The 22,319-nt window shown below is 53.1% G+C and overlaps 1 protein-coding gene across 1 annotated transcript in view; it reads left to right on the top strand.

The window, feature by feature from the left end:
* The first annotated feature begins 2,478 nt into the window (after window positions 1–2,478).
* The window catches only part of SCARA5 (scavenger receptor class A member 5), a 105,423-nt gene continuing 85,582 nt past the window's right edge, over window positions 2,479–22,319 (top strand). The window contains exons 1-2 of the mRNA XM_081269815.1: window positions 2,479–2,984; window positions 6,852–6,969. Of these exons, the coding sequence (XP_081125941.1) occupies window positions 6,858–6,969 (112 nt within the window). The 5' untranslated portion in view covers window positions 2,479–2,984; window positions 6,852–6,857. The remainder of the gene's footprint in view (window positions 2,985–6,851; window positions 6,970–22,319) is intronic.

Below are 22,319 nucleotides of genomic sequence, written 5' to 3'. Positions count from 1 at the left end.
GACAAAGACTGGAAACAGCCCAGATGTCTATCAATAGGAGAGGGCATGAACAAAGTGTGGTGTTTGCAGATAAAGGAACACTAATGCTCAGCCAAAAGAAAGAAATAAAGGAGGAAGTAGTTACAAGCATCAATATGGACACACCTTATCCTTACACGGGGAGTGAAATAAATCTGAAACAAGGGAGGGAAAAGGCGCCCCACAGATTTCACCCCTCCTGCAGTGCAGTTTAATGGTTCTATGCCTATTTCTGGATCTTGTGCAGGAAACTAGACCCTTTCCCAGTCGGATCATCAATTATCCATGGTGACAGAGGTTCAGCTAATAGCTTGGGCTGTGTTGGGGTCTCAGTTCTCTCCTTATCCTCCTCCTTCCCCAAGTGGTGAAGGGCACACCAGTGTGGCCACGTGGGAAAACAGTCTGTTTTAGGTAAAGTGAGTTTTGAGCAGGGTCTCTCTAACTGTCTTAGTCCATTTATGCTACAAACCAGAAATGCCCGAGACTGTATAACACAGAAGTTTTCTTCCTCCCAGTTTGGAGCTGGGAAGTCCACCATCAAGGTGCCAGCATTGGTGTGTTGCTGTCCCTGCGTGCTCATATGGCAGAGTGAGAACCACCGTCACTAGCCCCTTTGATGGTGGCATCTTCTATGGCCACTCTTAGCTCATATCACACCACCTTCTTGTGAGTGTGGACCCCACTGCTGCTCTGGGGACCAAGTTTCCGACACATGAATTAAGGGGGACAAATTGAAGCCACAGCACCAAGCCAGTGCATCTCTTTCTACTGCCTGCTTCTCTGCCGGGAAGAGCTCTGGGATCACGTTCTGAGCACACTCCTGGCTATTTCTAAGATTCCATTCATTCCTGGGAATGTTGTGAATTGACAGGTGGCAGAAGCATTCCTTTGGTGAGAGATGGTACAGGGCGCAGTTACAGGCTCTGGAGTCCAACTGCCCAAGGCTTGGTTTTAGCTCTGCCACTACAGGCTGTGTGATCTGGGACAAGTTACTTGATTTGTCTGTGTAAAATGGTCACAACAGTAGCACCTACCTCACAGGACTGCTGCGCTGATGGCCCTCCATATCACAACAGTGGATTCAAACCACCCGCAGATCAACAGTATTTTTTAAAAAGCCCCGGGTCTCTACTGAACTTGTACAGACTTTTTTCCTTGTCATATTTCCTAAACAATACAGTATAACAACTAGTCACCTAGCAGTTATATGGCATTAGGTATAATAGTAATATAGATATGATTTAAAGTATAAGGGAGAGTACACGTACATTTTAGGCAAACACTAAGCCGTCTTTTACGAAGGACTTGGGAAGCGAGAATTTTGGACGTGGAACCAATCCCAGGGGTTGCTGAGGGACAACCGCATAGGTTAAATGAGTTAACATAGGAAAAGCACTTGGAATTGCCCAGCACATAATATAGGCTATGAAGCATTTTCTCCTCCTGCTCTCCACCCTCCCCTCTTTTTCCTTCCCCTCTTATTATTATTGACTCAGCATGGGTTGGCAGCTGCACTCTAGGCGGAGCTGAGCCTTGGCAAAACCTCCTCATGTTCGAAAGCTGACCCTGAAGCGTGAAGGCTGAATTTTTGGGAGGAGGGGGGTTCTGGGGACTCAACCCAGGGACACTCAACCACTGAGCCACATCCTCAGCCCTTTTTAATTTTTGAGACAGGGTCTCATTAAATTGCTTAGGGCCTTGCTGAGTTGCTGAGGCTCACCTTGAACTTGCAATCCTCCTGCCTCAGGCTCCTGAGTTGCTGGGATTACAGGGGTGGGCCACTGTCCCCAGCTGGAGGCTGAATTTTTAACCGACAAACAGGAAATCATTTATGGAAGTCACTTTCTGTGTTCAATCCTCTGACATCCATCCATGGGACTGGCCATGCCACCATGGCTCACTGTTTTGGGGATTTCTCTGACATCTTTCCCACTTTGGCCACCTCCTCTGAATGTTATGGCTCCCACAGCATCGGCTGAATCTCCTTTTGTAAATGTAACTGTTTGTACTTAGGCTTATGGCTTTTGTGCCCCGTTCCATCTCCCACACCAGATTTCAACCCCTTTCCAACAGCCAGGGTGCCTCATGGGATCCTGGATTCTCCCGCCCTGGCGCAGTTGCTGAATCATGTTGAGCTTGATTTGGGGATGTTACTTCAGAGCCCCTGAGGCCTTCTTCTGAACAACCCCAGAGTGGCCCATCTGTGTCCTTGGGGGATGGGTGTGATTCAGGAAAATACATAAAACAATTCTATGCCAAATTTATTGAATGAGTTGAGCAATGCCAACTCGGTCCTATAAATAAATTTGCAAGACTGGTTTCCTTGTGTAGCTCATAAGCCAGATCTAGCTGCAATCCTTCTAGAAGCTGTCCCAAAAGTATTTTGAGCCGGTTCTTCAGGCGCTGGAGTCCCAAGGCCAAAGCTGGCTTCTCAGCTGTGGTCGGCTGGCGCAGTCCTGTGAGGAGCTGTAATGCTGGGAGTGGCCACAAGAGGGGGTGCGTGTTCCAGATCCCGCCAGCAGAGCCTCCGCAGTTGCAGCAAAAACTTTTCATAAAGACGGCGCGGCTGGAGCAGCTCAGTTCCCACTTGGTCAGTACCTAGCAGAGCTGCCGGTGCCTCCTCAGAACATCTCTGGATTGCTGCTTGAGGCTGACGCAGGCGACGCACCAAGACAGAGAGCCCCAGGTGCAGACCCCCTCTCCCTCCGCCACCAGGTTGAGTCTTGCCTCCTGACCTGGTGGTCCTGCAGAAGTGACCCTGTGGCCCTTGTCCTGAGACAAGTCACAGAAGTGACCCTGTGGCCTTGCACCCTCTTTCTATGACTCCGTCTGGATTTGGCTGGCTGTGGAGACAAGCTTGGAGGGGCTGCCTGGGTCTCGGTGGGACATCAGCCAGCTCTCTGACCACCATGGTGAATGCCAGGAACTGAGGGGACAGGCTCTCCAGCCTCAGCAGAGGGACTCAGGTGAGTCTTGACACTAACCTTGCCCTGGTGCCTACCAGGGCATGGTGTCCCAAAGGCAGCTGGAGGAGACCCGATGAGCCAGATGGAGCAGAGCACTGTGTTTGGAAGTCTTTGGGAGGCAAAGCCCCAAGGTGCCTGCCCCAGGTGGGAGGGTCCCAGCCAAGGAGCCTGTGGACATCCACTGGGCCCTTATCCAGTTACCTGGGCTGGAGAGTATCAGCCTACATCGGGGTGTCAGAGGGAAGCTGTTGCCTTGGTAGCAACTCTGCCTGGCTCATGTCACAGCTGGAGACCCTATTCAGGGAGCAGATGGATCGGTGGACAGCCCCTCTCCCTGTGCTCTGTTTGTGTATGTGTGCACGTGTGCCCAGTGAGGGGACATATGATACAACAGGCTATTTATAAAACATCTGCACCTCTTCAGCTGTGGGTTGTGCTTTGGGTTAACTGAATACAGTTAAAGGAAGAAAGAGTTTAAAACCTGTGTAGCAATTTTTTTCTCTAGGGCCACATTTAGGGCTTTTTTTTTTTTTTTTTTTTTTTTTAACAAACTTGGTTTTGATGAGTTTAAAATGAGACAGTCCTAAGAAAAGCTGTGAGCTCTGTAGGGTCAGAGGCTGGAAGCCACAGGAACCATCTTCAGAAGAGCAGGCAAAGCTCCCGCCACCCCCTGCTCCTAACCTCAGCAGGAAGAGTTCATTCTGTCCTTCTGATGCCCAAAGAGGGGCTTTGAGAGTCAGGGTCCCATCTATGCTGCATCTCTGGCTGGAGGATGTTTGTTTCCACCTGACTCTGCCACCAGCTGCCCTGGGTGACCTCATTCACAGAGCCCTCCATGTTCATTGTCTCCTATCAGTCTCACAGTTCCCCTGGTGGCAGCAGGACAGACCCCCATGGTAGAGGTGATGCTTCTGGGATCTGGGGCTGGATGAGGTCGAGTTCTCCAATTATAGATGATAAGACTAGCCGGGACAGGATCCTCTGAACTCTCCATACACCGCCCACCTCTTGCCTGCATGGAGGGGTGCAGGTGGCCGAGGGCTTTCTCTGCTCTCAGATGCAGTTTGGAAGCAAATCCTTGGCCTCTAACCTGTGCTTTTAAGTGCCTTGGGTAAAACTGCCTGGGAGTAAATCCTCCCCTCCCTATTCATGGGATGACCTCACTCTGACTTGAAATGCCAGAGTCCAGGCTCTGCAGGCTTTGTCCACAGTCCCTGTGGCTTTGGCATCCTGCATGGGTGTTCCTCTCTAGCTTTGAGTCTCTCTCCACCCAGCCCCCACCTCCTGGGGCGCACTGACTCTGCACTGCCTGGTCTGGGACCCTGAAGGCAGGCACCCATGCATTCTGAACACAGCAACCCGGTGGCTGAGCCAGTGCCCTGTGTGGGAAGCCCCTGTCCAGCTGGCACCCTTCCACTCTGACATATATTAGTTCTTGCCTCTGTGGTCTTGGTTAGCTTGTCTTTAAAATGGGAAAGATGGGATAAAAAGGCTCAGTGCTCCCGGAAGGAGCCCACAGGGAGACCCTGGAGGGTCAGCGCTCTGCACCCTGTGGGGCGTGTTTGTGTGTGAGCCAGCAGTTTGCCACACCTCACCAGTCAGCCCATCCTGCCTGAGAGCAAAAACAGTCCGAGGGTGATAAGACTCAAGATCTAAGGGTCCAAATGCCCCCAGTCCCCAAGAACGAAAAAGCAGCCCCTAATAAAACCGGGGCCGGCAGAACGGGCGTATGTTTCATTTCCAAGTAACGAACAGCTGAGGTTTCCAAACGCATCTCACTCACATCTGGCCCTAGCCCCTCTCCCAGAAGGGTCCCCTGGGCTGCTGCACTGACCAGCTGAGGGGCGGGGAGGAGGCAGAGGAGGGGCCGCCTGGCAGATACATTCCAGATAACGGGCCTCCGCTGGCCGGGAGCTGACCAGGAGAGGAGGACAGTGGAATGAAGCTGGGGCTCTGCACCCCATCCGCACGGGCCGTGTCCTGTCCACTCTGGCTGCGGGCTCTGTTGCCTTTGGCAGAGTGAGGGTTAGCAAGGCAGAGGAGATGCTGGGCCCTGCTTGCAGCTCCCCAGGAGCGGGGCCAGAGGGAGGGGTGCCGCACACTGAGCTCGTGAAACAAGGGAGGCTCCCCTACAGCTGAGCAGTGACAGAGCACCCTGGCCCCACCTAGAGGCCCTCACTGGGTGGAGGCCTTGGACAGAGGGCGTGTATTAGGAGGCTAGCAGACTAGATACCCCGGGGGAAGGCACAGAGAAGCTGGGTGGGAGCCGGTTGGGCAGGAGGGATCCTGGTGGACGATGGACCTCCCTGCTCTTCTGTCCCTCCCATGGATTGGAGGGAAGGCTTCAGAGACTGGGCACACATGATTTTGGGTGTGCCTGTGCGTACACAGCGTGTGTGTGTGAGCCTACATGCAAGGGTTGTGGAGTCTCATTACTTTAGAGATAAGAGCAGAAGCCCCATCTTCCTGGGTCAGCTGAAGGGCAGTTGAGCAGTAAATGGTCAGTTCTGGCCTCTTCTCAATCTCAAAGCCAGAGGTCTCTGGAGACCAAGTTCAAGTCATGAAATGGGCTTTGGCGTTTTGCTTGAGGCCCGCCTCCCCCTCATTACCCGTCATGACGGAGCAAGGACAATGCCTCCTTTGGCCTCTGCCTCTGAAGAGGAGCCCACTGGTCCTGTGATCAATGGCCTTGCTCCCTCTAACCCCCGACAGGCTCCCTCCTCTCCTGGCCCAGAGACGCTGCTCAGCTCCTCTGGCTTCCAGTTGAGTATGCTCCTTTCTAGACCTGGGACCCCACGCTCCTGGGGTCATGTTAAATATCCAGAAGTCAAAAAGCATCAGAAACAAGGTTGACATAAACTTATGACTGACTAAAACTGTGATAAGAATGAAGCACAATTGGTTAGATCACTGAGCACACATGTGAGAAAAGGAATATGAAATATTTTATGTAAGTAATTTGTAAATTGGCTTTTTAAAAGGATTTTTTTTGTGCTACACAAAGAATGTAAATGCATCATAGAAAACTCAGAAAATCTACAAGCAAAAAGAAGTACCCGATCCCCACAGTCCCTCCCAAAGTCCTGCCACACCAGAGCCTCACCAGAGCCAACCAGCCGCCTCTGAGCACATCCTCTGTGCCCAGGTGCATTACCAAATGCACACACTGTTGTGCAAATCGGTTTGTTCACCATAAGTGACAGAGGATTTCCCCAGTCAGTGGGGACATCCCTGGAACACTATGGGATAGACCCAAGAACCAGAGGGTCGGGCTCAGGGACATCGAGGCAGGAGCCCTGCCTTGGTCTAAGGCTGCTCCATCTCTATGCTTCTGGGGACTCCAGTGAGGCCCTGCTGTGGTCCCCCAGGGATTTGGAGTAGTTCTTTCTTCCTCGGTTGTGTTAGCTGGTGACCTTGTATCCTGGACACCCCTGTGTGTCCCTCATTCCCAACTCACAATACAGCCCAAGTCTCTCTGACACATCCAGGCTTCCAGACGTCTCAGAGCTGTTCCCTGATCACCTTGTGGGTAGCCAGTTCAGCTCCCTCAGGGCTCACCCAGGGTGGCCAAGGTGCCCCCAGCCCAGGGCTCCAGCCCCACCAAGAGCTGTTGATGGAAGTGTCAGGCTCCACGACCAGAAAAACCCAGTGCCTTGGTCTTCCCACTCAGGGAGTGGGTTGGAGTCCCGAGGACCTGGGGGGTGGCTGCTGGCTCCTGTTGATAGGGAGATGGTCCCTGGGTTCTGGTCCAGGGCCACTTAGGTGGCCCCTTGGTCTGACCCTTTGTTCCTGTTCCCACCTGTAGTTGACTGTGTCTCTCTCCCTTGCCCCCCCACCCTGCCCCACCTGCCATCCCTGTGGCTGCAGGACGTGATGGAGAACAAGGCCATGTATCTGCACACCGTGAGCGACAGGGACACCGGCTCCATCTTTGAGGAGCCCTTCGATGGCAGGAGCCTGTCCAAGCTGAACCTGTGTGAGGATGGTGAGTGCTCCTAGCTGCGTCTTGGGGTGCATTGTCTTCCCTGGGTTGGGGAAGGATCCCTGCCCCCCACCTGACCTTGGCATTGCCCCGGGCACTGGTGATCTCCAGTCTAATTCTGCCTATGTTGAGTTTCATGCCTTGAAAGATCTTTCCATGTGCTTTCTCATTCATTCGTCTCAGCAAACCTGTGTGCTTAGCAAGATGGGTACCCACTTTACAGATGGGCTAGTTGAGGCTGAGGACAACTTGATCCCACACTTGATGCCATCATGGAGAGGTTCCTCGCTCCTGGGCCAGTCCTTCTGCCTCTCACAGAGTAAGGCTGGGGTCAGACCAGGATATCTGAGCCAGCCGGCCCTCACCCTTTCAGGATGAGGAGGAGCCTCCTTTCCATTTCCTGACACATTTGTGAAGGGAGAAGGCTCCGGTCATGCTGGAAGGCACTGCATCTTGAGGTTGGGTATTTGCTAAAATTCTGGAGGTTCAGTGGGTACAGCGTATCCAAGGGGTCCCTGAGCTCTTTCCCAGCACCTGGTCCTGGTGCACCAGCATGGAGCTGGATACTAAAGCTGTTTAACAAATGCTGACTGCATGGGCGAATCCATCCTCACTAAAGCATGTGCAGGAGGGGAGCATCCACTTCAAAGAGGATGGAGTGCGTCTTGCAGACCACCAGGGAGAGCCAGCCCTTCATGCGCGGGGTCTTTCTGAGACCCCCACAATCGCGCTTTGGTTTGCACGACTCTGACAATTGCCTTTATCCTGAAATTACTCAAAAGAAATGACTTCCTCTTTCCTCCCATAAGGTGCTGATGTGGGAGGGAAGTGGGGTGGCTCAGCGAGGCAGGGAGTGGGGACAGTCCCAGCAGGAAGAGGGGACAAGGACACTGGGGCTTCTGACCAACCACTTCTCAGCCTACCCTTGTGAAGAACTGTCCACTCTTGCACGTAGCTGTTCCTCTGGAATGCAGTACTCAGACATATGTTGAGGACCTTCGATGTGTCGCGTGATGTGCTAGGTACCAGGGAGCCTCTGAAGAGAAATCAGAGAAGCTGTCGTGGGAACAATTCCCCCAAAGATGAACTGGGTCGAAATATATGGACTTGAAGACTGAAAAAGATTTTATGAGACGTTGGAAAAAGGCCTACAGCTTGTTCCCTGGGCCGAACCAGAGCTTCTGTTGCTAGAGTCCTTGAGCCTGGGAAGAGAGGAGAGGCCCTGGGGGCCTGGCCCTGCTCTGCACATCAGCAAAGGTGATGTTGATCCTCCTCTGTCCCCACTGGCACCTAGGAAAGAGGCCTGGTTTAGCCGGAAGGAACTAGGGTACAGTACAGTGGGGTGATTGGAAGCAATGATCAGCACCAGGTTGGGGTGCCTGGGGGCCACAGCAGTGCGAGAGGCATGGGGTGGGGCGATGTCACCAGGACCATCCTATCCTCTCTCCCTTACCTCATCCCACCCTTGGCTTTTCTGGTCCAGATCAAGAAAGTTCATTTGGACCAGAAGGGTCCAAATGTTGTGCTAGCTGTTGTGCTGGCCAGGTCCCTAGCTGTGGGCAGGTTTGTCAGAGGGCAGCTTTAGAGCCATGCTGAGAGGGTCCTGTGCACACAGGGTCCCCAGAGGCCTGGCTCTTGGTGAGGTGCAGACAGTGGAGGCTGGAAGCTGTGAGGCCCAGACTGCCTCCATCACATCTGTGGAACTCAGTGTCCTCATCTGCCAAATAGGGTTGCAGGGGACAATTCAGGTCCCTGCCAGTTCCAAAATTCCATGCCTGAAAACAGTTGTGGGTGGTGGGTGGTGGGTGGTGGGTGGTGGTGTGAGAAGCCAAATAGAGCCATGTTGGGGTGAAACCAGCTTCTGAAAACTCCTGGGATTCTGGTTGATTCCTCCTCCCTTTCATCTTCCTAAGAGGAAGATGGAGAGCCTGAGGAAATCCAAGCCAGGTTGGGTCTGTTTCTGAAGAATTTCATTGCTTCTGGATCAACTCTGGAAAGTAGAACAGAGAGGGAGAGGAAGGGGTGGGGCCAGGCCGGGGAGAAAGAGGAAGGTGGAAAGAGATGGGAAACCGGAGGCCTGGGCCAGGGCCACCCCCATGGGCCTTAAGTGAATCAAAATGGTGTCTTTGAGAGGGAGGAGGAGTGGGCACTACTTCCTCCTGTTGGAAGCGGGCTCTGGGATCTTGGCACCGGGAAAGAAGGTCCTCAAAGTGGGGGCCAGCTATTAGGTGTGACTCAGACCTCAGTGCCCACGGACCTTCAAGATAGCCAGGTGTAAACCCATCCTCAGGTAGAGGTTGCTCCCTGGTGGCTCCCTCTCTAACCAGCGAGGTTTCCAGGCTCTATCTTGGTCCCTTGGTCCACCCCCAACATGTCACTCTCAATATGAATCCATGGGGTCTGTCTGTCCTTCCTGCTCTGGGCCTTGGTGTCATCCTCCTTGGTGCCTGTTCCCCACCCCATATTCTCTACCTGTTAGAACCCTCCCAAGTTTCACACCAGACCCTATGGCTCACAGTCACCAGCACGTCCCTGCTCAGGGCCCAGAGTTCTAACATCCAAGATGCCTGAAACGCTCTGTGTTGCTGCTGTGTTTTGGGGGGCTCTCCTGCTCTGTGCGGTCCTACTGTAGGGGGTTGGTTGTTCATCCTTGATAGACTCTTGAATCCAGGGAAGGGGATTGGCTGTCTCTGCAGTCTCTGCATCAGGAGATCTTCGAGACTAACTATATGACTTGTCCAAGGTCACCAAGGGGTTAATGGCAGGGCTGAAACCTGACTGGGATCTTCTTTCCAGGTTCCCTCCTAGGAAAGGAATTCCAAGGCGGTGGGCTGATGCTCCTGAGAGGTAGCTCACTGCTGGGAGCAGACCCTGTCGGGGAGCAGACTTGGAGCCAGGGGCAATTCAGGGGTGTGGCCGGGACCTGCAGCTGGCTAGCTCCCCTCTGTCCCTGTGAAGTCCTGGGCAGGAGTTCTCTGGAGGACACATTCCAGGCAGGACCAGCCAGACCCCACTGATCCTTACCTGGTCGCCTCCTCCTAAAGGGGTACCAGGTGGCTCCCAAGGGAGGAGGCAGCACTTCCTGGGGAGCTGAAGGGCTGAGAAGTGCTTATTTTAGGATCTGGAGCAGAAACCCCAGAGAGTGAAAAAAGTTCCCCCAAGCAACCAGGGGTGGGGGCAGGAAAGAGGGGAGAGGAGGTCCTGGGGAGCAGCCTCCTGCTGCAGGCTGGGCTGGCTCCCTCAGTGCCCAGGAAGGGACCCTCCCCCCAGGAGTGGCTCCTGCTGTCACCCAGGGAGTGGCTCCTGCTGTCACATCTACTTCTTCACTGCACTGACCTCTGCATTCCTCCCCCTCTTCCCGCCCCCCACCTCTTCCCCTCCTCTCTTCCCCCTCCCTGCCTTCATCCCATCCCTTTTGTTCACTAACCAGGTTAGAAGGGAAGGGAGGTCTGTGGCCTGTCAAGGGATGACCTCCATGAGGCCTCCATGCCCAGCTCTGTCTACCTGGCCTCCTCCTTGGAGCCCACTGCTCATGCAAAGGCCTAACAGGCAGGGACAGTCCCTCTGACCTGGTAGCTCCCAGGCCATGCCAGAGGGCCACCTGTGGTGCCAGGCCTGCTTGGCAGGGCCAGTCCCAGAGGGTGTCTTGAAGGCGCTCACCCATGCCCTCTCTGGCTGGAGCTCCTACCTCTCCCTCTGACCGGAAACCCAGCGGATGGACACGGGCCAGTGTGGCCTGCTTCCTCTTCCCTCTCTTCTTGCTCCTCCTCTCCCTCCCCTCACCTTCCCCTTCATGCCTCCGTGTCCCCCTCCCCCCTGCTGTAACAACTGGGGACTGGGGAGGAAGCCTGGCCTGGGAGTGGGTGGTGCCTGGCTGGGCCTGGCTTCTCGGAGGCACTTTCCAAGGGCCAGAGAGAGGTGTTAGTGTCAGAAAAATATTGCAGTCCTGCTCGCCATGGCCTCTGCCCCTCCCCCACTCCCGTGGCGTCATCGTGGCCGCAGATGGGAAACTGGCGGAGGTAATGAGTTGCACATGCTCCTGGCGGCGGCTGGACGCCTGCAGCCGGGCTGCTGGCTGGGCCCAGGGGCTCCCCGTTCCTGTGTTCCTTCCCCATAAAATTAAACTGTTCTCCTAGGGGAGCGCGGCATCCACCTCCCCATCCATCAAATCTCCCTGCCTCATTTGGCATGGCTGATGGCTGCGGGCGGAGGCCCAAGGGTGGGAGTGGATTTCCTGGGAGGGTCTGCCTGGGGCCTCCTCAGAGGCCACTGGCCTCTGCAGGTTGGAGAATTGGGCCCTGGAGCAGGAGAAGGGAAGGGGGTTAACTGTTGAGCACTGCAGTGCTCTCAGGAGGGGCTTTGCTAAGCACCAGCTGAGAGCCAATCCCTGGCAGAGGAGGCTGTGGGCTGCAGGTGAGCGGGTGGCCAGGCGGCCTCCTGGCCTCTGCTGCCTGATGGGCCATCCCTCCACGATGGGAGCAGATGGTGAGGAGAGAAGAGCCCGGCTTCCCATGAGGGTTTGTTGCTCAGGAAATTAAGCACATACTTTTGTCCTTTTTCCAATAAATACTAGTGTTTTAATAGTTTTTTTATCGTGGTGATCAAACTACCGGACAACAGCTTAAAGGAGGCCAGTTTACTGTGGGTTCCTGTTTCAGAAACTCGGTCCATAGACAGCTGACTGTTGCTCTGGGCGTTACATGAGACAGAACATCGTGGCAGAAGGGCCCAGTGGAAGGAAGCAGCCGGAAAGCAGGAGCCACAGGAGGAGGCACCCTTTCAGGGACAGTCACCCCCAGTGACCCACCTCTTCCAGCTATCTCCTCCTGCCTACAGTTATCACCCCACAGTCCATCCAAACGACGATGGACTAATTGGGTTAGAGCTCTCATAATCTAGTTATTCCATCTCTGAATATTCCAGCATTAACGGCAGCCTTTGGGGGGCACCTCATATCCAAACCATAATGAGGAGGTTCTGTAGGAAATACTCTGGGTCCACAGGCTCTGGGCTCCATGACGTGGGTCTTTTCTCTGACTGGAGGTCATTTGCTATGAGGGTCCTTCTCAAGGTCTGCTCCCTGAAAGGCTGAAGGTGGGGTCTCATTGTCCCCACGTGGAGGCTGGTGTCTCCCAGAGGTGTCAGGGAAGAGGAGAGGATCATAAATCTCCCAAGGGCCGCCTTCCCATAGATGGACACAGGCAGGAGCCTCTCCTCTCTGCCTTTGCCTGGACCTGGAGCCCCTAACCCACACTGTCCCCCATGTGGTGTGGGGGCAGCGGGGCTGGGGTGAGAGGATGCTCAGCTTGTCCCATTAGCTTGGTGTGCTCTGGAGTGGGCAGTCTTGGAGGACACCCAAGTGGGCCACAGGTGGGCATTAGATGCCTGGGAAGAGGGGAGGTGGTTGGGGATCGTGGTTATTCTTTATCACATCACCATTTCTGCCCAAGTCTCGCTCTCATGCTTCCCGCCCTCCATTCCCTTGCTCGTTCATTCATTCATTTCTCCATCTTCATTTTTTCAACAGAATGTTTCCAGGGTCCCTGCTGGTGCCACCCACTGGCTGTGTAGTCAGGGATGCCAGGTGGCCCAAGACAAGCTCCCGATGTCTATCACTTCACCTGTCCTGCTCCTTCTCCTCCCTCCCGCTGCAGACCCACACAGAGTTGGCTCAGGTGCAAGGCTACTGACGTGTGACCCAGTGGGAAGGGTTTCAGTGCGGTGCTGTGTCCTTGGTGCAGACCTCAGGCAGCCTCCCTGGCCTCAGGCACCTGAGTGCTACCGGCCTTGCTGTCTCCATTGTGGGTGATATTGCATGGGAGCCCAAAGCCCAGTCCTTGGAGCTGGACAGCTGGGCTAGGCTCTGGCAAGCTGTGAAGCCTTGATGAAGCTCCCAGCCTCGGCTTCCCCGCTTCTGTAGATCAGGCTGTCAACGCACCAACTCTGGCTTATTGTGAGGACGACATGGATAATTCCACAGCAAGTCCTTCCAACGTGGAATACATGTGGCCCTTTGTCCAGGGAAGATCTCCCTTCAGCCTGTTTCCTTTTACTCCAGGGCCTGCCCATGGGGCCCCTGTTCCACCCTAGTCTCTGTTCCTGGTCCCTAGAACAGTGAGCTTTGTTCCTACCTCGTTCCCAGGTGTCTGTGTTGACCCAGGTTTCAGATAATGAGCAGCATGGCTGGTCCCCTCCCGGCTTCTCACTGCCTCTTTCCTGGGCCTGTGGCCTCCCCCATCCCATAATACCCACATTCACAGATTTGCTACTACTAGGTGCATCTTGGTTCCCCTCTGACTCCTTGATGGCAAGTACTGACTGCCTTTGATTCATCTTAATGTCCCCAGGATCTAGCATTGTGACTGCCACGTGGCAGGCGCCTTAGATTCTTGATTGAATGAACACATCACCAAATCCACAAGGACCCAGATGAAGGAAGGTTGGGAGGAGAGTTTAAGAGGAAGAAAAGAAACTGAGACTTGGTTCATCCCACACATGGGTGTCATGTGCTGCCGGGAGGCAGAAAAGAAAGGTTGCTTACTGCCCTCAGGGGGCTTAGCATCCCCCAGCGATACAGGCATGTGACTTGACCTGGCTTGTAATGTGACAGATACCCTAATGGAAGTCCTGCACCCTGGAGAAAGCTGGGGGGACCATGTGTCTGGGGAGGAGGGCAGGCCTCCATGGGATAGATAGTGGAGGAAGATGGAAGGACCAGCAGGATGTGCTGTGGGAAGGGGCAGGGAAGAACTTTCCAGGCCTTCGAGGGAAGTGGCACCGAGCTCAGCTGAGGAGGGGCCCCTCCTCGTTGCTTCTGTACGCTCAGTCAAGTAGACACCGAGATGCAGGAGGAGGCTCCCCTGGGAAGCAGTGTCCAGGAGAGGGGGAACAGAGGGGACAGCTGCGAGGACCCTCTTGGACATGGAGTTGAAGTCAGCCCGGTTGGTGTGGTGCCTGGTCTCCTATTGTCCAGCTCCGCTCAGTGTCTCAGTTCGTTTTCTGTTGTGACAACATTATACCCCAAACTGGGTGAAGAAGTCCTGGAGGTTGGGAAGTCCAAGGGCATGGAAGTCCAGGGATAGCATCTAGCAAGGGCTTTCATGCCGCATCATAGCATTTTCTTGTGCATGTTGAGCCTGCGTCTGTGGGGCCAGCCCGTTTCCAGGGCTCATGGTGAATGGCTAAGGTGGATTGGGAGCAAGAAGAGCTTAACTGGAGACTGAGCAAGGGTGGTGACAGAGACCCTGAGAGGGAGGACAAGGCCACTCTTAGTAATGAGAAGTGTGCCGTTTTGTGACAAGGAAGGAAGGAGAGAGAAAGTTCTGGAAGTAGTGAAGAGCAACTCCTACCACACTCAGGTCGGTTAATGTGGCGCTCAGGAAGGAAAAGTCCTCGCCTGGTTGTGGCGGAGGCGAGGGGAGCACAGAGGAGGGCGGGGTTTCCTTCAGAGGAAGAGTAACAGGAGCCCGGAGCAGAGACGGAGGGGATGTGCGATTCCGTGGGTGCCTGGCTGGGAAGTCCACGGGCCACCGTGGGAAGATGAGAAGCTGGCCAGGAAGCTGGGGCCACAGGAGGAGGAGCAGAGCTGTTGGTGATGATGGGGGGTGAGGGGCTTCTGGGAGTGGTGGGTTTCTGTGTGTGCAGTGGATTCAAGGGCCGTGTCCCCTCGAAATTTACTCATTGAACTTTTCATCTGCAAAGTGATGGTGAGGAGGTGGGCCTCTGGGGGGTGACGAGGTCATGAGGGTGGGGCGCTTGGGAGTGGGATTAGGTCCTGGGTGAAAGAGCCCCCAGAGACCCCCTGGCTCTCTTTCTACCATGTGTGGACCCAGTGAGAGGCTGCAGTGTGGCCTGCAGGAGGCTCTCCAGAACCTCACCCTGATCTCCCAAATTCCGGCCTCCAGAGCTGTGAGAAGTCAATCTCAGGGGTTTCCAAGTCGCCTACTCTAGAGCATGTGGTCTCAGCAGCCCCCTCTAAGACGGTGGGGCTGCTGGTTATCTCAGGGCAGAAACTGATGGTGGGGCTGGGAGGTCTGCAGGGGAGGAGTCTGGCCACGACCACCCAAGGACCCGAGTCACCCCTCCCCTGCCCTGCCACAGTGGTGTGTGGGTCAGGGTCAGGGTGGCCTTGTCCTGAGGCACCAGGAGACCAGCTCATTTTGACTCTTAGGAAGGTGAGGAGGCCCATGAAGGCTAGGGGAGGCTAGCGGAGGCTGGTGGAGGCCCGGAGAGGCTGAAGAAGACCAAGGGAAGGGTGGCAGGGGTCCATTAGAAATGATAGTGCAGGGGCCCCCCTCGACTAAGCACAACATAGGCAGGAGCTGAGCTCAGGGTGCTCAGAGCCAGAGGGTGGGGAGAGGCTGTGGGAGCTGGAGAGTCTCTGCGATGGCCAGAGAGCAGAGTCCTGCTACTCAGGGTGGAGGTGGAGCCCTTTGGGGCCAAGACGAGGCTGGAGCATAGCGGGGGGCATAAATGGCGAGAGCAGGGAGCAGACAGGATGAATTATCCATGAGGGGCTGCTCCAGGAAAGAGAGATGCGGGTGGTTTGGATCGCCAACACGTCGACAGGGCCCTGGGTGGCTTCTGAGGAAAGCCTGGATGCTGACTTCAGGTGGGAGGATGCTCTCCCCTCCCTCCCCATCCCACCTCCAGGGTCTTCTGGAGTCTCATGACCCTGTGGGATGATTCCACTGCAGGTCTTTGAGATATAAACATATCTGTGAAGGGGGCCTGGCAGCCTGGGCTGGCCCAGCCCCATCCTGCAGACGTGGTACCTGGGTGACACCACAGCCCAGGTCCAGAGCTGCCTGGGGCCCAGGGTGCCTCAGGACCATGGTGCTTCAGGAGATTCAGTTCAAGTCAAGATACCCTGGGGGTCACAGTGGGTGGAGGCCTTGCCTGTGAGGAGAGAAGGGGCTTGTTCCTGGCCTTCCCTCCTGACCCTGCATTCTCCCAAGGTGGCCTTGGCCAGCACAGGGAATCTCACTGGTGGAGGAGGGACTGCGAAGGTAGGACATACCAGAGTCCAGAAGGGGGCAGCACTCAATTGGGGAGGGGAGTGACCTACTGAGGGTGGGGGAACTGAGGACAACCTGCCTGATAACTGTCAGGCCTCCCGATTTGCAGGTGACACCCAGGTTTACCCCTCTCTCCCTCCTGTTGATGGCCTACAATTCTCTGTTTGAAAGGGATGATGTGATTTGTCCTTTAAGTGAGCTTGACCTTGATCCCCTGGCCCATGCCCCCCCCCCCAGCATCTAGGTTCCCCAGTCCTGATGTCTCCGTATACCCTGCCAAATGTAGGGAAGAATACCATAGTCCCGCCAAAGTTACCAGGACTCCCCAGCCCAGATCTAAGGGTGTGTGTGAAAATGTAAATGTGACCTCATAAGGATTTGAAGCGTTTCCAGGTGCTCAAAGAGAGTGTCTTCAGTTTGTAGGATTGTATTAAGGATCCCAGAAGGCAGCTGATGGGAGGAAGGCTGGAGAGTCCTTGTCTGGTCAGCCAGTGGTTGTGAGAAGAGTGTGCTGATCTCTGGATGCCCATGGAGTCTCCAAGGCTGGCCTTCCTTTCCTTGGGCCCTTTCCTTGCCCTTCTTTGACTGTCCCTAGTAAAGGAGGTGCGCTTTGTGATCAGGAATAGAAAAATGGTTGTTCATGCTGCTGTTTCTAGATAGGTTTTCAAAGCTCCCAAGTCTTATTTATAGCTGATGTAAGTCCTGTTTTGGGGAAGAGAACATCTCTAGTCCCAAAGGAAACTCAGAATCAGAACAGCCCCTGGATACAGGGGTAAATAAGTGATGGAGAGGAGGGCATTTCTAATCTCTTGACCCCTGTCTGGGGGTAACCAGTACAGATCAAGCCAGCAGCCATGGAGCGCTCCCCTGGGGGTGCCCAAAGTAGCATTCCCTCCAGAACTGGGGAGTCCATGGGCTTGAGACGGTGGCCTGAAGGACCGAGAGCTCCTGTCTTATGGCTGATCTGGGCAGTGGAGGTGGAGCCTGGGCTCAGCTGTCCTAACTGCTACCCTTCGCTCAAGAAAGCTCAAGTAATGAGTGCTGCAAGAATGAACAGGGGTGGGGATGCAGCTCGGTTGGTAGAGTGCTTACCTTGAATGCTCAAGGTCCTGGGTTCAATCCCCAGCACCACACACACACACAAGAATGAACCAACTCTCCTTCCAGGTACCTTGCCCTGACTCCCTCTGCCACACCATCGTCCCTTTTCTGGGTCTCACGTTTCCCCCTTTCTTCAGGGCTAAACCTTCCCAGCTCTGCCGCTTGCAAGTCACCTAACCTCTGAGCTCAGTTTTCTCCTCTGCAGAAGCAGAGCAATAACACCATCTCTGCGACTGTCATTGTGTTTAGAATTAAAGTATCTAATGTTTGGCCCAGAGCCAGTGGTGGGGAACTGACAGCTATCACCCTGAGTGTCACGCTGTCGCAGGCTCCAAATCTGTTGTAAAATGCAGAGCTTATTGTTATCCAACATGGTGAGCCCAACAGAGCAGGAGATGACTGCCACTGACAAGGTGTTTGTTACTCACAATTCACACCACTCCATGAGGTCACATGGGCAGCACCAGGGCCGGTCAGGAGGCAGAGGGATCCAGCAGGGGAGGCTGGGAGCCTTTGTTGTGGTTTCTGTGTGACCAGAGGAGGCGGTTAACCAGCTCAGCATTGACTGGTGTGAATAATTCCAGTGGGCTTTGGGACACAGAGACCCTCGTTGTATGGCACCTGGCCGTGGGGTAAGACCCCAGTCATGAAGATTGAGCTTGGGCTCTGGACTGGTTGGTTTGCATCTGATGTCTGCTTATGGGTGAGCCCTTTATTATCTCTAACAACTCTCAGAGTCAGCAAGGGCCCAGATGTCAAAGCATCAAATACAGAAACTAGGAAATATGATTACTACAAAAGCCAAAACAGAGTACACACAGATAAACCCAATGGCTTGTGGTGCCCATTAAATTTATGTCTAGTGTATTAGTCTCATTGACTGAGTCAAGAGATGTTGACTGAGCACTTGCTGTATACCAGGACCTATGGGATGACAGGGATCAATCAAACACAGACTTTGCCCTCCTGGACTGGACCCTTGAAAGTCTCTATTATTTGTTAATTGATTAATGGGTGTGGCTGTGTTCACCTGGGCCACCATTGGCTGTAATCTCCCAGCAGAATCTATATGGGTCAGTTGCTGGTTCCAGGACTCCCGCAGTGACGAGGCCCACCTGGTCTGCCCACACCTGCTGCTTCCCTCTGTGGCACAGCCTGCCCTGCTTTTTGTGCAGAGGTGGCAGAGCTGCTGGCTTCAGAGACATGGCTTACTGAGTCGCATACTGGTGGCCTGGGCTGAGATCTCAACTTTCCTGTCTTGAAAGCTGGACACTCACAAGAGCCTTCCAACATCATTGAGGTGGGAGTGGGAGAGTGAGACAGGTTCCATTCCTACCCAAAGGGGAGATCTGTTCAACAAACCAGCAGAGGAGGAGGTGGGAGGGTGGGTGCATTAGCAGTTAGCACCCCAGAAAGAGTAGTGCCTTAAACACGGAAGCGCAGAGCCCGACTTCCACCTTACAAACATCTTCCAGTGAATTACTGCCTTTGACAAGGGGCCAGTAGAGGAGTTGGGGAACTTTTAGATCAGGGTCCAGGGCCTCTCTGCAGGGGGAGGGACCTACTGTCTGAATTTGGGCAGAACCCTGAGCCAGCAGCTCTTTGAGTCTCTCTGCATCAGATAACATTTCTTCCATCCATGCACTGTCCATCTTGAGGAAGAACAGTGGCATCTTCCACCAGTCCCACCACCCACTTGTTCTTCCTGGGGGTGCTCTTGGCTCTCTCCCTTCTGCCCAAGTCTCAGTGACCAGCCAGCTCACCTTGCCTGCCCTCCCCTCCCCGGCCCTGGTTTTTCTCTCTATCTCTTAGCCTCAGCTGCAAAGGGGACTGCATACCAGCCAGTGGCCCGTCTTTCTTGTGCTTGCTTTCTGTGAAAAATAAGCACAATCCCTTGGTTGTTTTCAAGAATTTTTACTTGGAAAATAGGAGTTGGAAAAAATAGATTTCATGGGGAAGTGACAAAATTATAAGATGTCTCTGAAAGTACAAGGAGAAACTGCCTTTGGTCATCATGAAATCTACATGGAATTAGCTTTGACTGTCCCTTCTTCTACCCACTCTCCCTTTCTTAGAAATGGATGTTAGAGACTCACTTGACCATGTAGAAAGCCATATCTTCCCCGGTACCTGCTCTAAGCTTTCTTCCCTGAGGTCTGGGGTTTGACCGGTCAGAGATAATTGGTGCTCATTACATCCCAACTGGTTGTTCTGGAGACAGGAAAAAAAGTTAAGCCCAGTGTTTTTTCCATTCTCTCACTTGACAATCCACAGAATATGTCATCTCGGGTTGCCAAAATGAGTGGGATTGCCTCCCACCAATTACCAACTCTGCAGCTGAGTCTCCAGTGGACACCAGCTGGTATCCTGAGGTGCACTTCAATTCTGACACTGTCTACCTGGTGGTGACATCAGATCCCACAGGTGGAGGGCTCCATCCCTCTACTGTAGATGTCAACTGTAAGTCCCATGTTGCAGCCTGTGCTGACCAATGGGCTATAAACCAGGGTTCCCATAACCCCCCTCCTGGGGTTCAGTTAATCTGCTGGAGTGGCTTATAGAGCTCAGGAAAGCACCTGACTTGCATTGGCCCCTTCATCCTAGAGGATGTTAACAAAGTCTACGGATGAAGGGCCAGAGGGAAGAGATGCACAGGGCTTGGAGGAAGGAGGGAGCTTCTGGGCCCTCTTGGGGCTCACCATCTCTAGGACCTCCCGTGTTCAGCTCTCTGGAAGTCCTCTGAACCCGATCCTTCTAGGGTTTGGGAAGCTTCTTTGTGCAGCTGTGGCAGAGTGAAGCACCGGCCACTGGTGACCAGCTGGACCTCAGCCCCTTCCCCTCCCCAGTGGTTGAGGTGGGGCTCCCAGGGCCAGCCCTGGGATCATGCCTCATCGGGGACCTTCAGCCACCAGCCACCTCATTAGCATACAAACCCCGCCCAGCATTCCCAGCATTATCCCTGGCTTTTTAGGGGTGTGGGGAGCTTTTCTGCCAGGACACACCCACATCACACCTGTTGTTCAGGGCCCTCCCAGGCTCAGGTGAGGCTTGTTACCTGGGTCCACTCTTTCTTCTGGTGGTGGCTTTCCTTGGCAGTGTCCCTCTTCTGAGGGAGGCAAAAGGAGGTCCCTAGGAAAGCCAGAGATGGTGGCAGTTCAAAGAGAGAGGTCAACCGGGGCTGCCTCCTACCAGGCAGACTGGACCAGGAAAACAATGTGTGAGTCAGTGCGGGAGATGGGCAGGCGGCTCCCTAAAGTCAGACTTGGGCGGGTTGAATGGAGATCCTTCTGGGGTCCCTCCCAACAATAAAACCCCGTCTCCACCTGCCTTTTATGAACTGCAGGACCAAAGAGAACAAAAAGAAATGACAGAGCGTGTGTTGTTAAAACTTAATTAGGTGATTAGTGAATCATTGCGGTCTGTTTTGGCTTTTATTTTTATTTTTTTTAATGCTGTTTAGACCTAGTTTCTGTGGAGATAAAGAAACACCCACTTTTATCAGGTCCAATCTGTGAGTATTCTTGTAAATGGGAGGAAAACAAATTTAAACAGATAACTCCCCAAATGCTCTATGATTATGATGAAGAAGTTGAATATTATTTTTTCAAGAAATTGAAAGTTGGGGCTGGGGGTGTGGCTCAGCGGTAGAGCGCTTGCCTAGCACGTGCAAGGCCCTGGGTTCGATCCTCAGCACCACATAAAAATAAGTAAATAAAATAAAACTATTGACAACTACAACCAAAAAATAAATATTAAAAAAAATAAATTGAAAGTTGAGTTTTTGAGGAACGGTTATGTTGATGAGGGGGGCAGCTCAGAGTGCTTTCTCATGGGCCCCCAGTCACTAGGTGCCAGGGCAGGACTTAACTCTGCCTCCACGGAGCACCAAGCCCCTGTCTGCCTCTAGGGGTTACTAGGGATGCCCACTTGCCTAACTCAGGGAGGCCGGGATCCCCAAGGCTCCCACTGCAGGGTGGCCTTGACACTGGAGGACCTCTCCTTACTCAGCTCAGCTTCCTGGGACTGAGGGGTTTTTATAGAAAATTTCTTTTGTTTTCTTTAATCCCTATTACCAAACACCTCGACATGCTCAGCCTACAATATTTTAGCAAAAGCTCTTTGGGCGTATTCTGGTTCCCATTATTTTGAGGAACCATTCACAGTTCTAACCTCTGGGAATAATAAAATAGTTTGATACAACCTCATTTTGAATGTGTCCCATTAAAAAAGAAGTCAATTTTTTTTCCAATGAATTGAGCTCTTATAATAGTAAGACTTTTCATTCACTTTCCAAGAATGTGTCTTCACATCTCTTTTGATATGATAAATACTTTACTCTTGAACCAAGGGCCTTCATGCCCAGATCTCAGATGTCATCTCCGAGTCAGAATGGGATCCAGGATCAGGGCTCAGGCCTCAGAATGTCTTAGAAGCTCCACATGATTCCAATACTCAGCCATAGTGAGGTGTCCATTCAGCTCCAAGGAACTGTTCACACAGTTTACCTACCTGGGCCCTAAGTGGCAACTGGAAGTCCTGAATATGCAAGGGAAGCTGAGCTTTTGTTTATCTTTTCAAAAAAAAGTTTTGCTCAAAATTATGTTTTTATATCCAACTAGAATTTGTCAAATTGTTTGCATAAGACAAATGTTAAGAGATGATCTTTGTAGCAAAAATACATGTTGTGCACATTTGTTCTTGCAAAGAACCATATTAGGCTCTGCTCTTCGTTGGGCAGTGCTGGGTGATGGGGAGGCAAGCAAGTGCCTCAGAAGACCTTGCAGAGGAGTGGGGAGACAGAGATGCATGTAGACAATCACACCTGAGGAGGACGGTGCTAGAGAAGCATGCAAGGTTCTGACATGGTATTTTTGGCGATAGTTAGCAATCCATGATGTACTACCTTCCAGGACATTCTTAATCTTGAAGATCTAAAACATTTGGTTTTGCTCTTTCTAAGTGAGACCTCTCTGGTGTGCATCAGCTCTCTTCTTGCAACTTGTCATTGAACCATGACTGACTTACTTTTTACGGATGTCACCCTTCCCCAGAATGGGACAATATGCACTACCCAGTGGTTATGGAGACAACTTTGAGCTGTATACTGGTGTGAATGTGCCATGTTAATAATGAGGTTTTTATCAATATAGAATAGTAAGATACTAGTGTTTCACATGTGATGTTGTCTTTGTAAAATAAATTTAGCTTAAAAAAAACAACAATAGTGGGGTGATG

The sequence above is a fragment of the Spermophilus citellus genome (assembly GCF_964194105.1).
Source record: "Spermophilus citellus genome assembly, chromosome: 16".
Lineage (NCBI taxonomy): Eukaryota > Metazoa > Chordata > Mammalia > Rodentia > Sciuridae > Spermophilus > Spermophilus citellus.
Note: the sequence above shows the minus strand (reverse complement) of the source record. Positions and strands in the feature narration are given on the sequence as shown.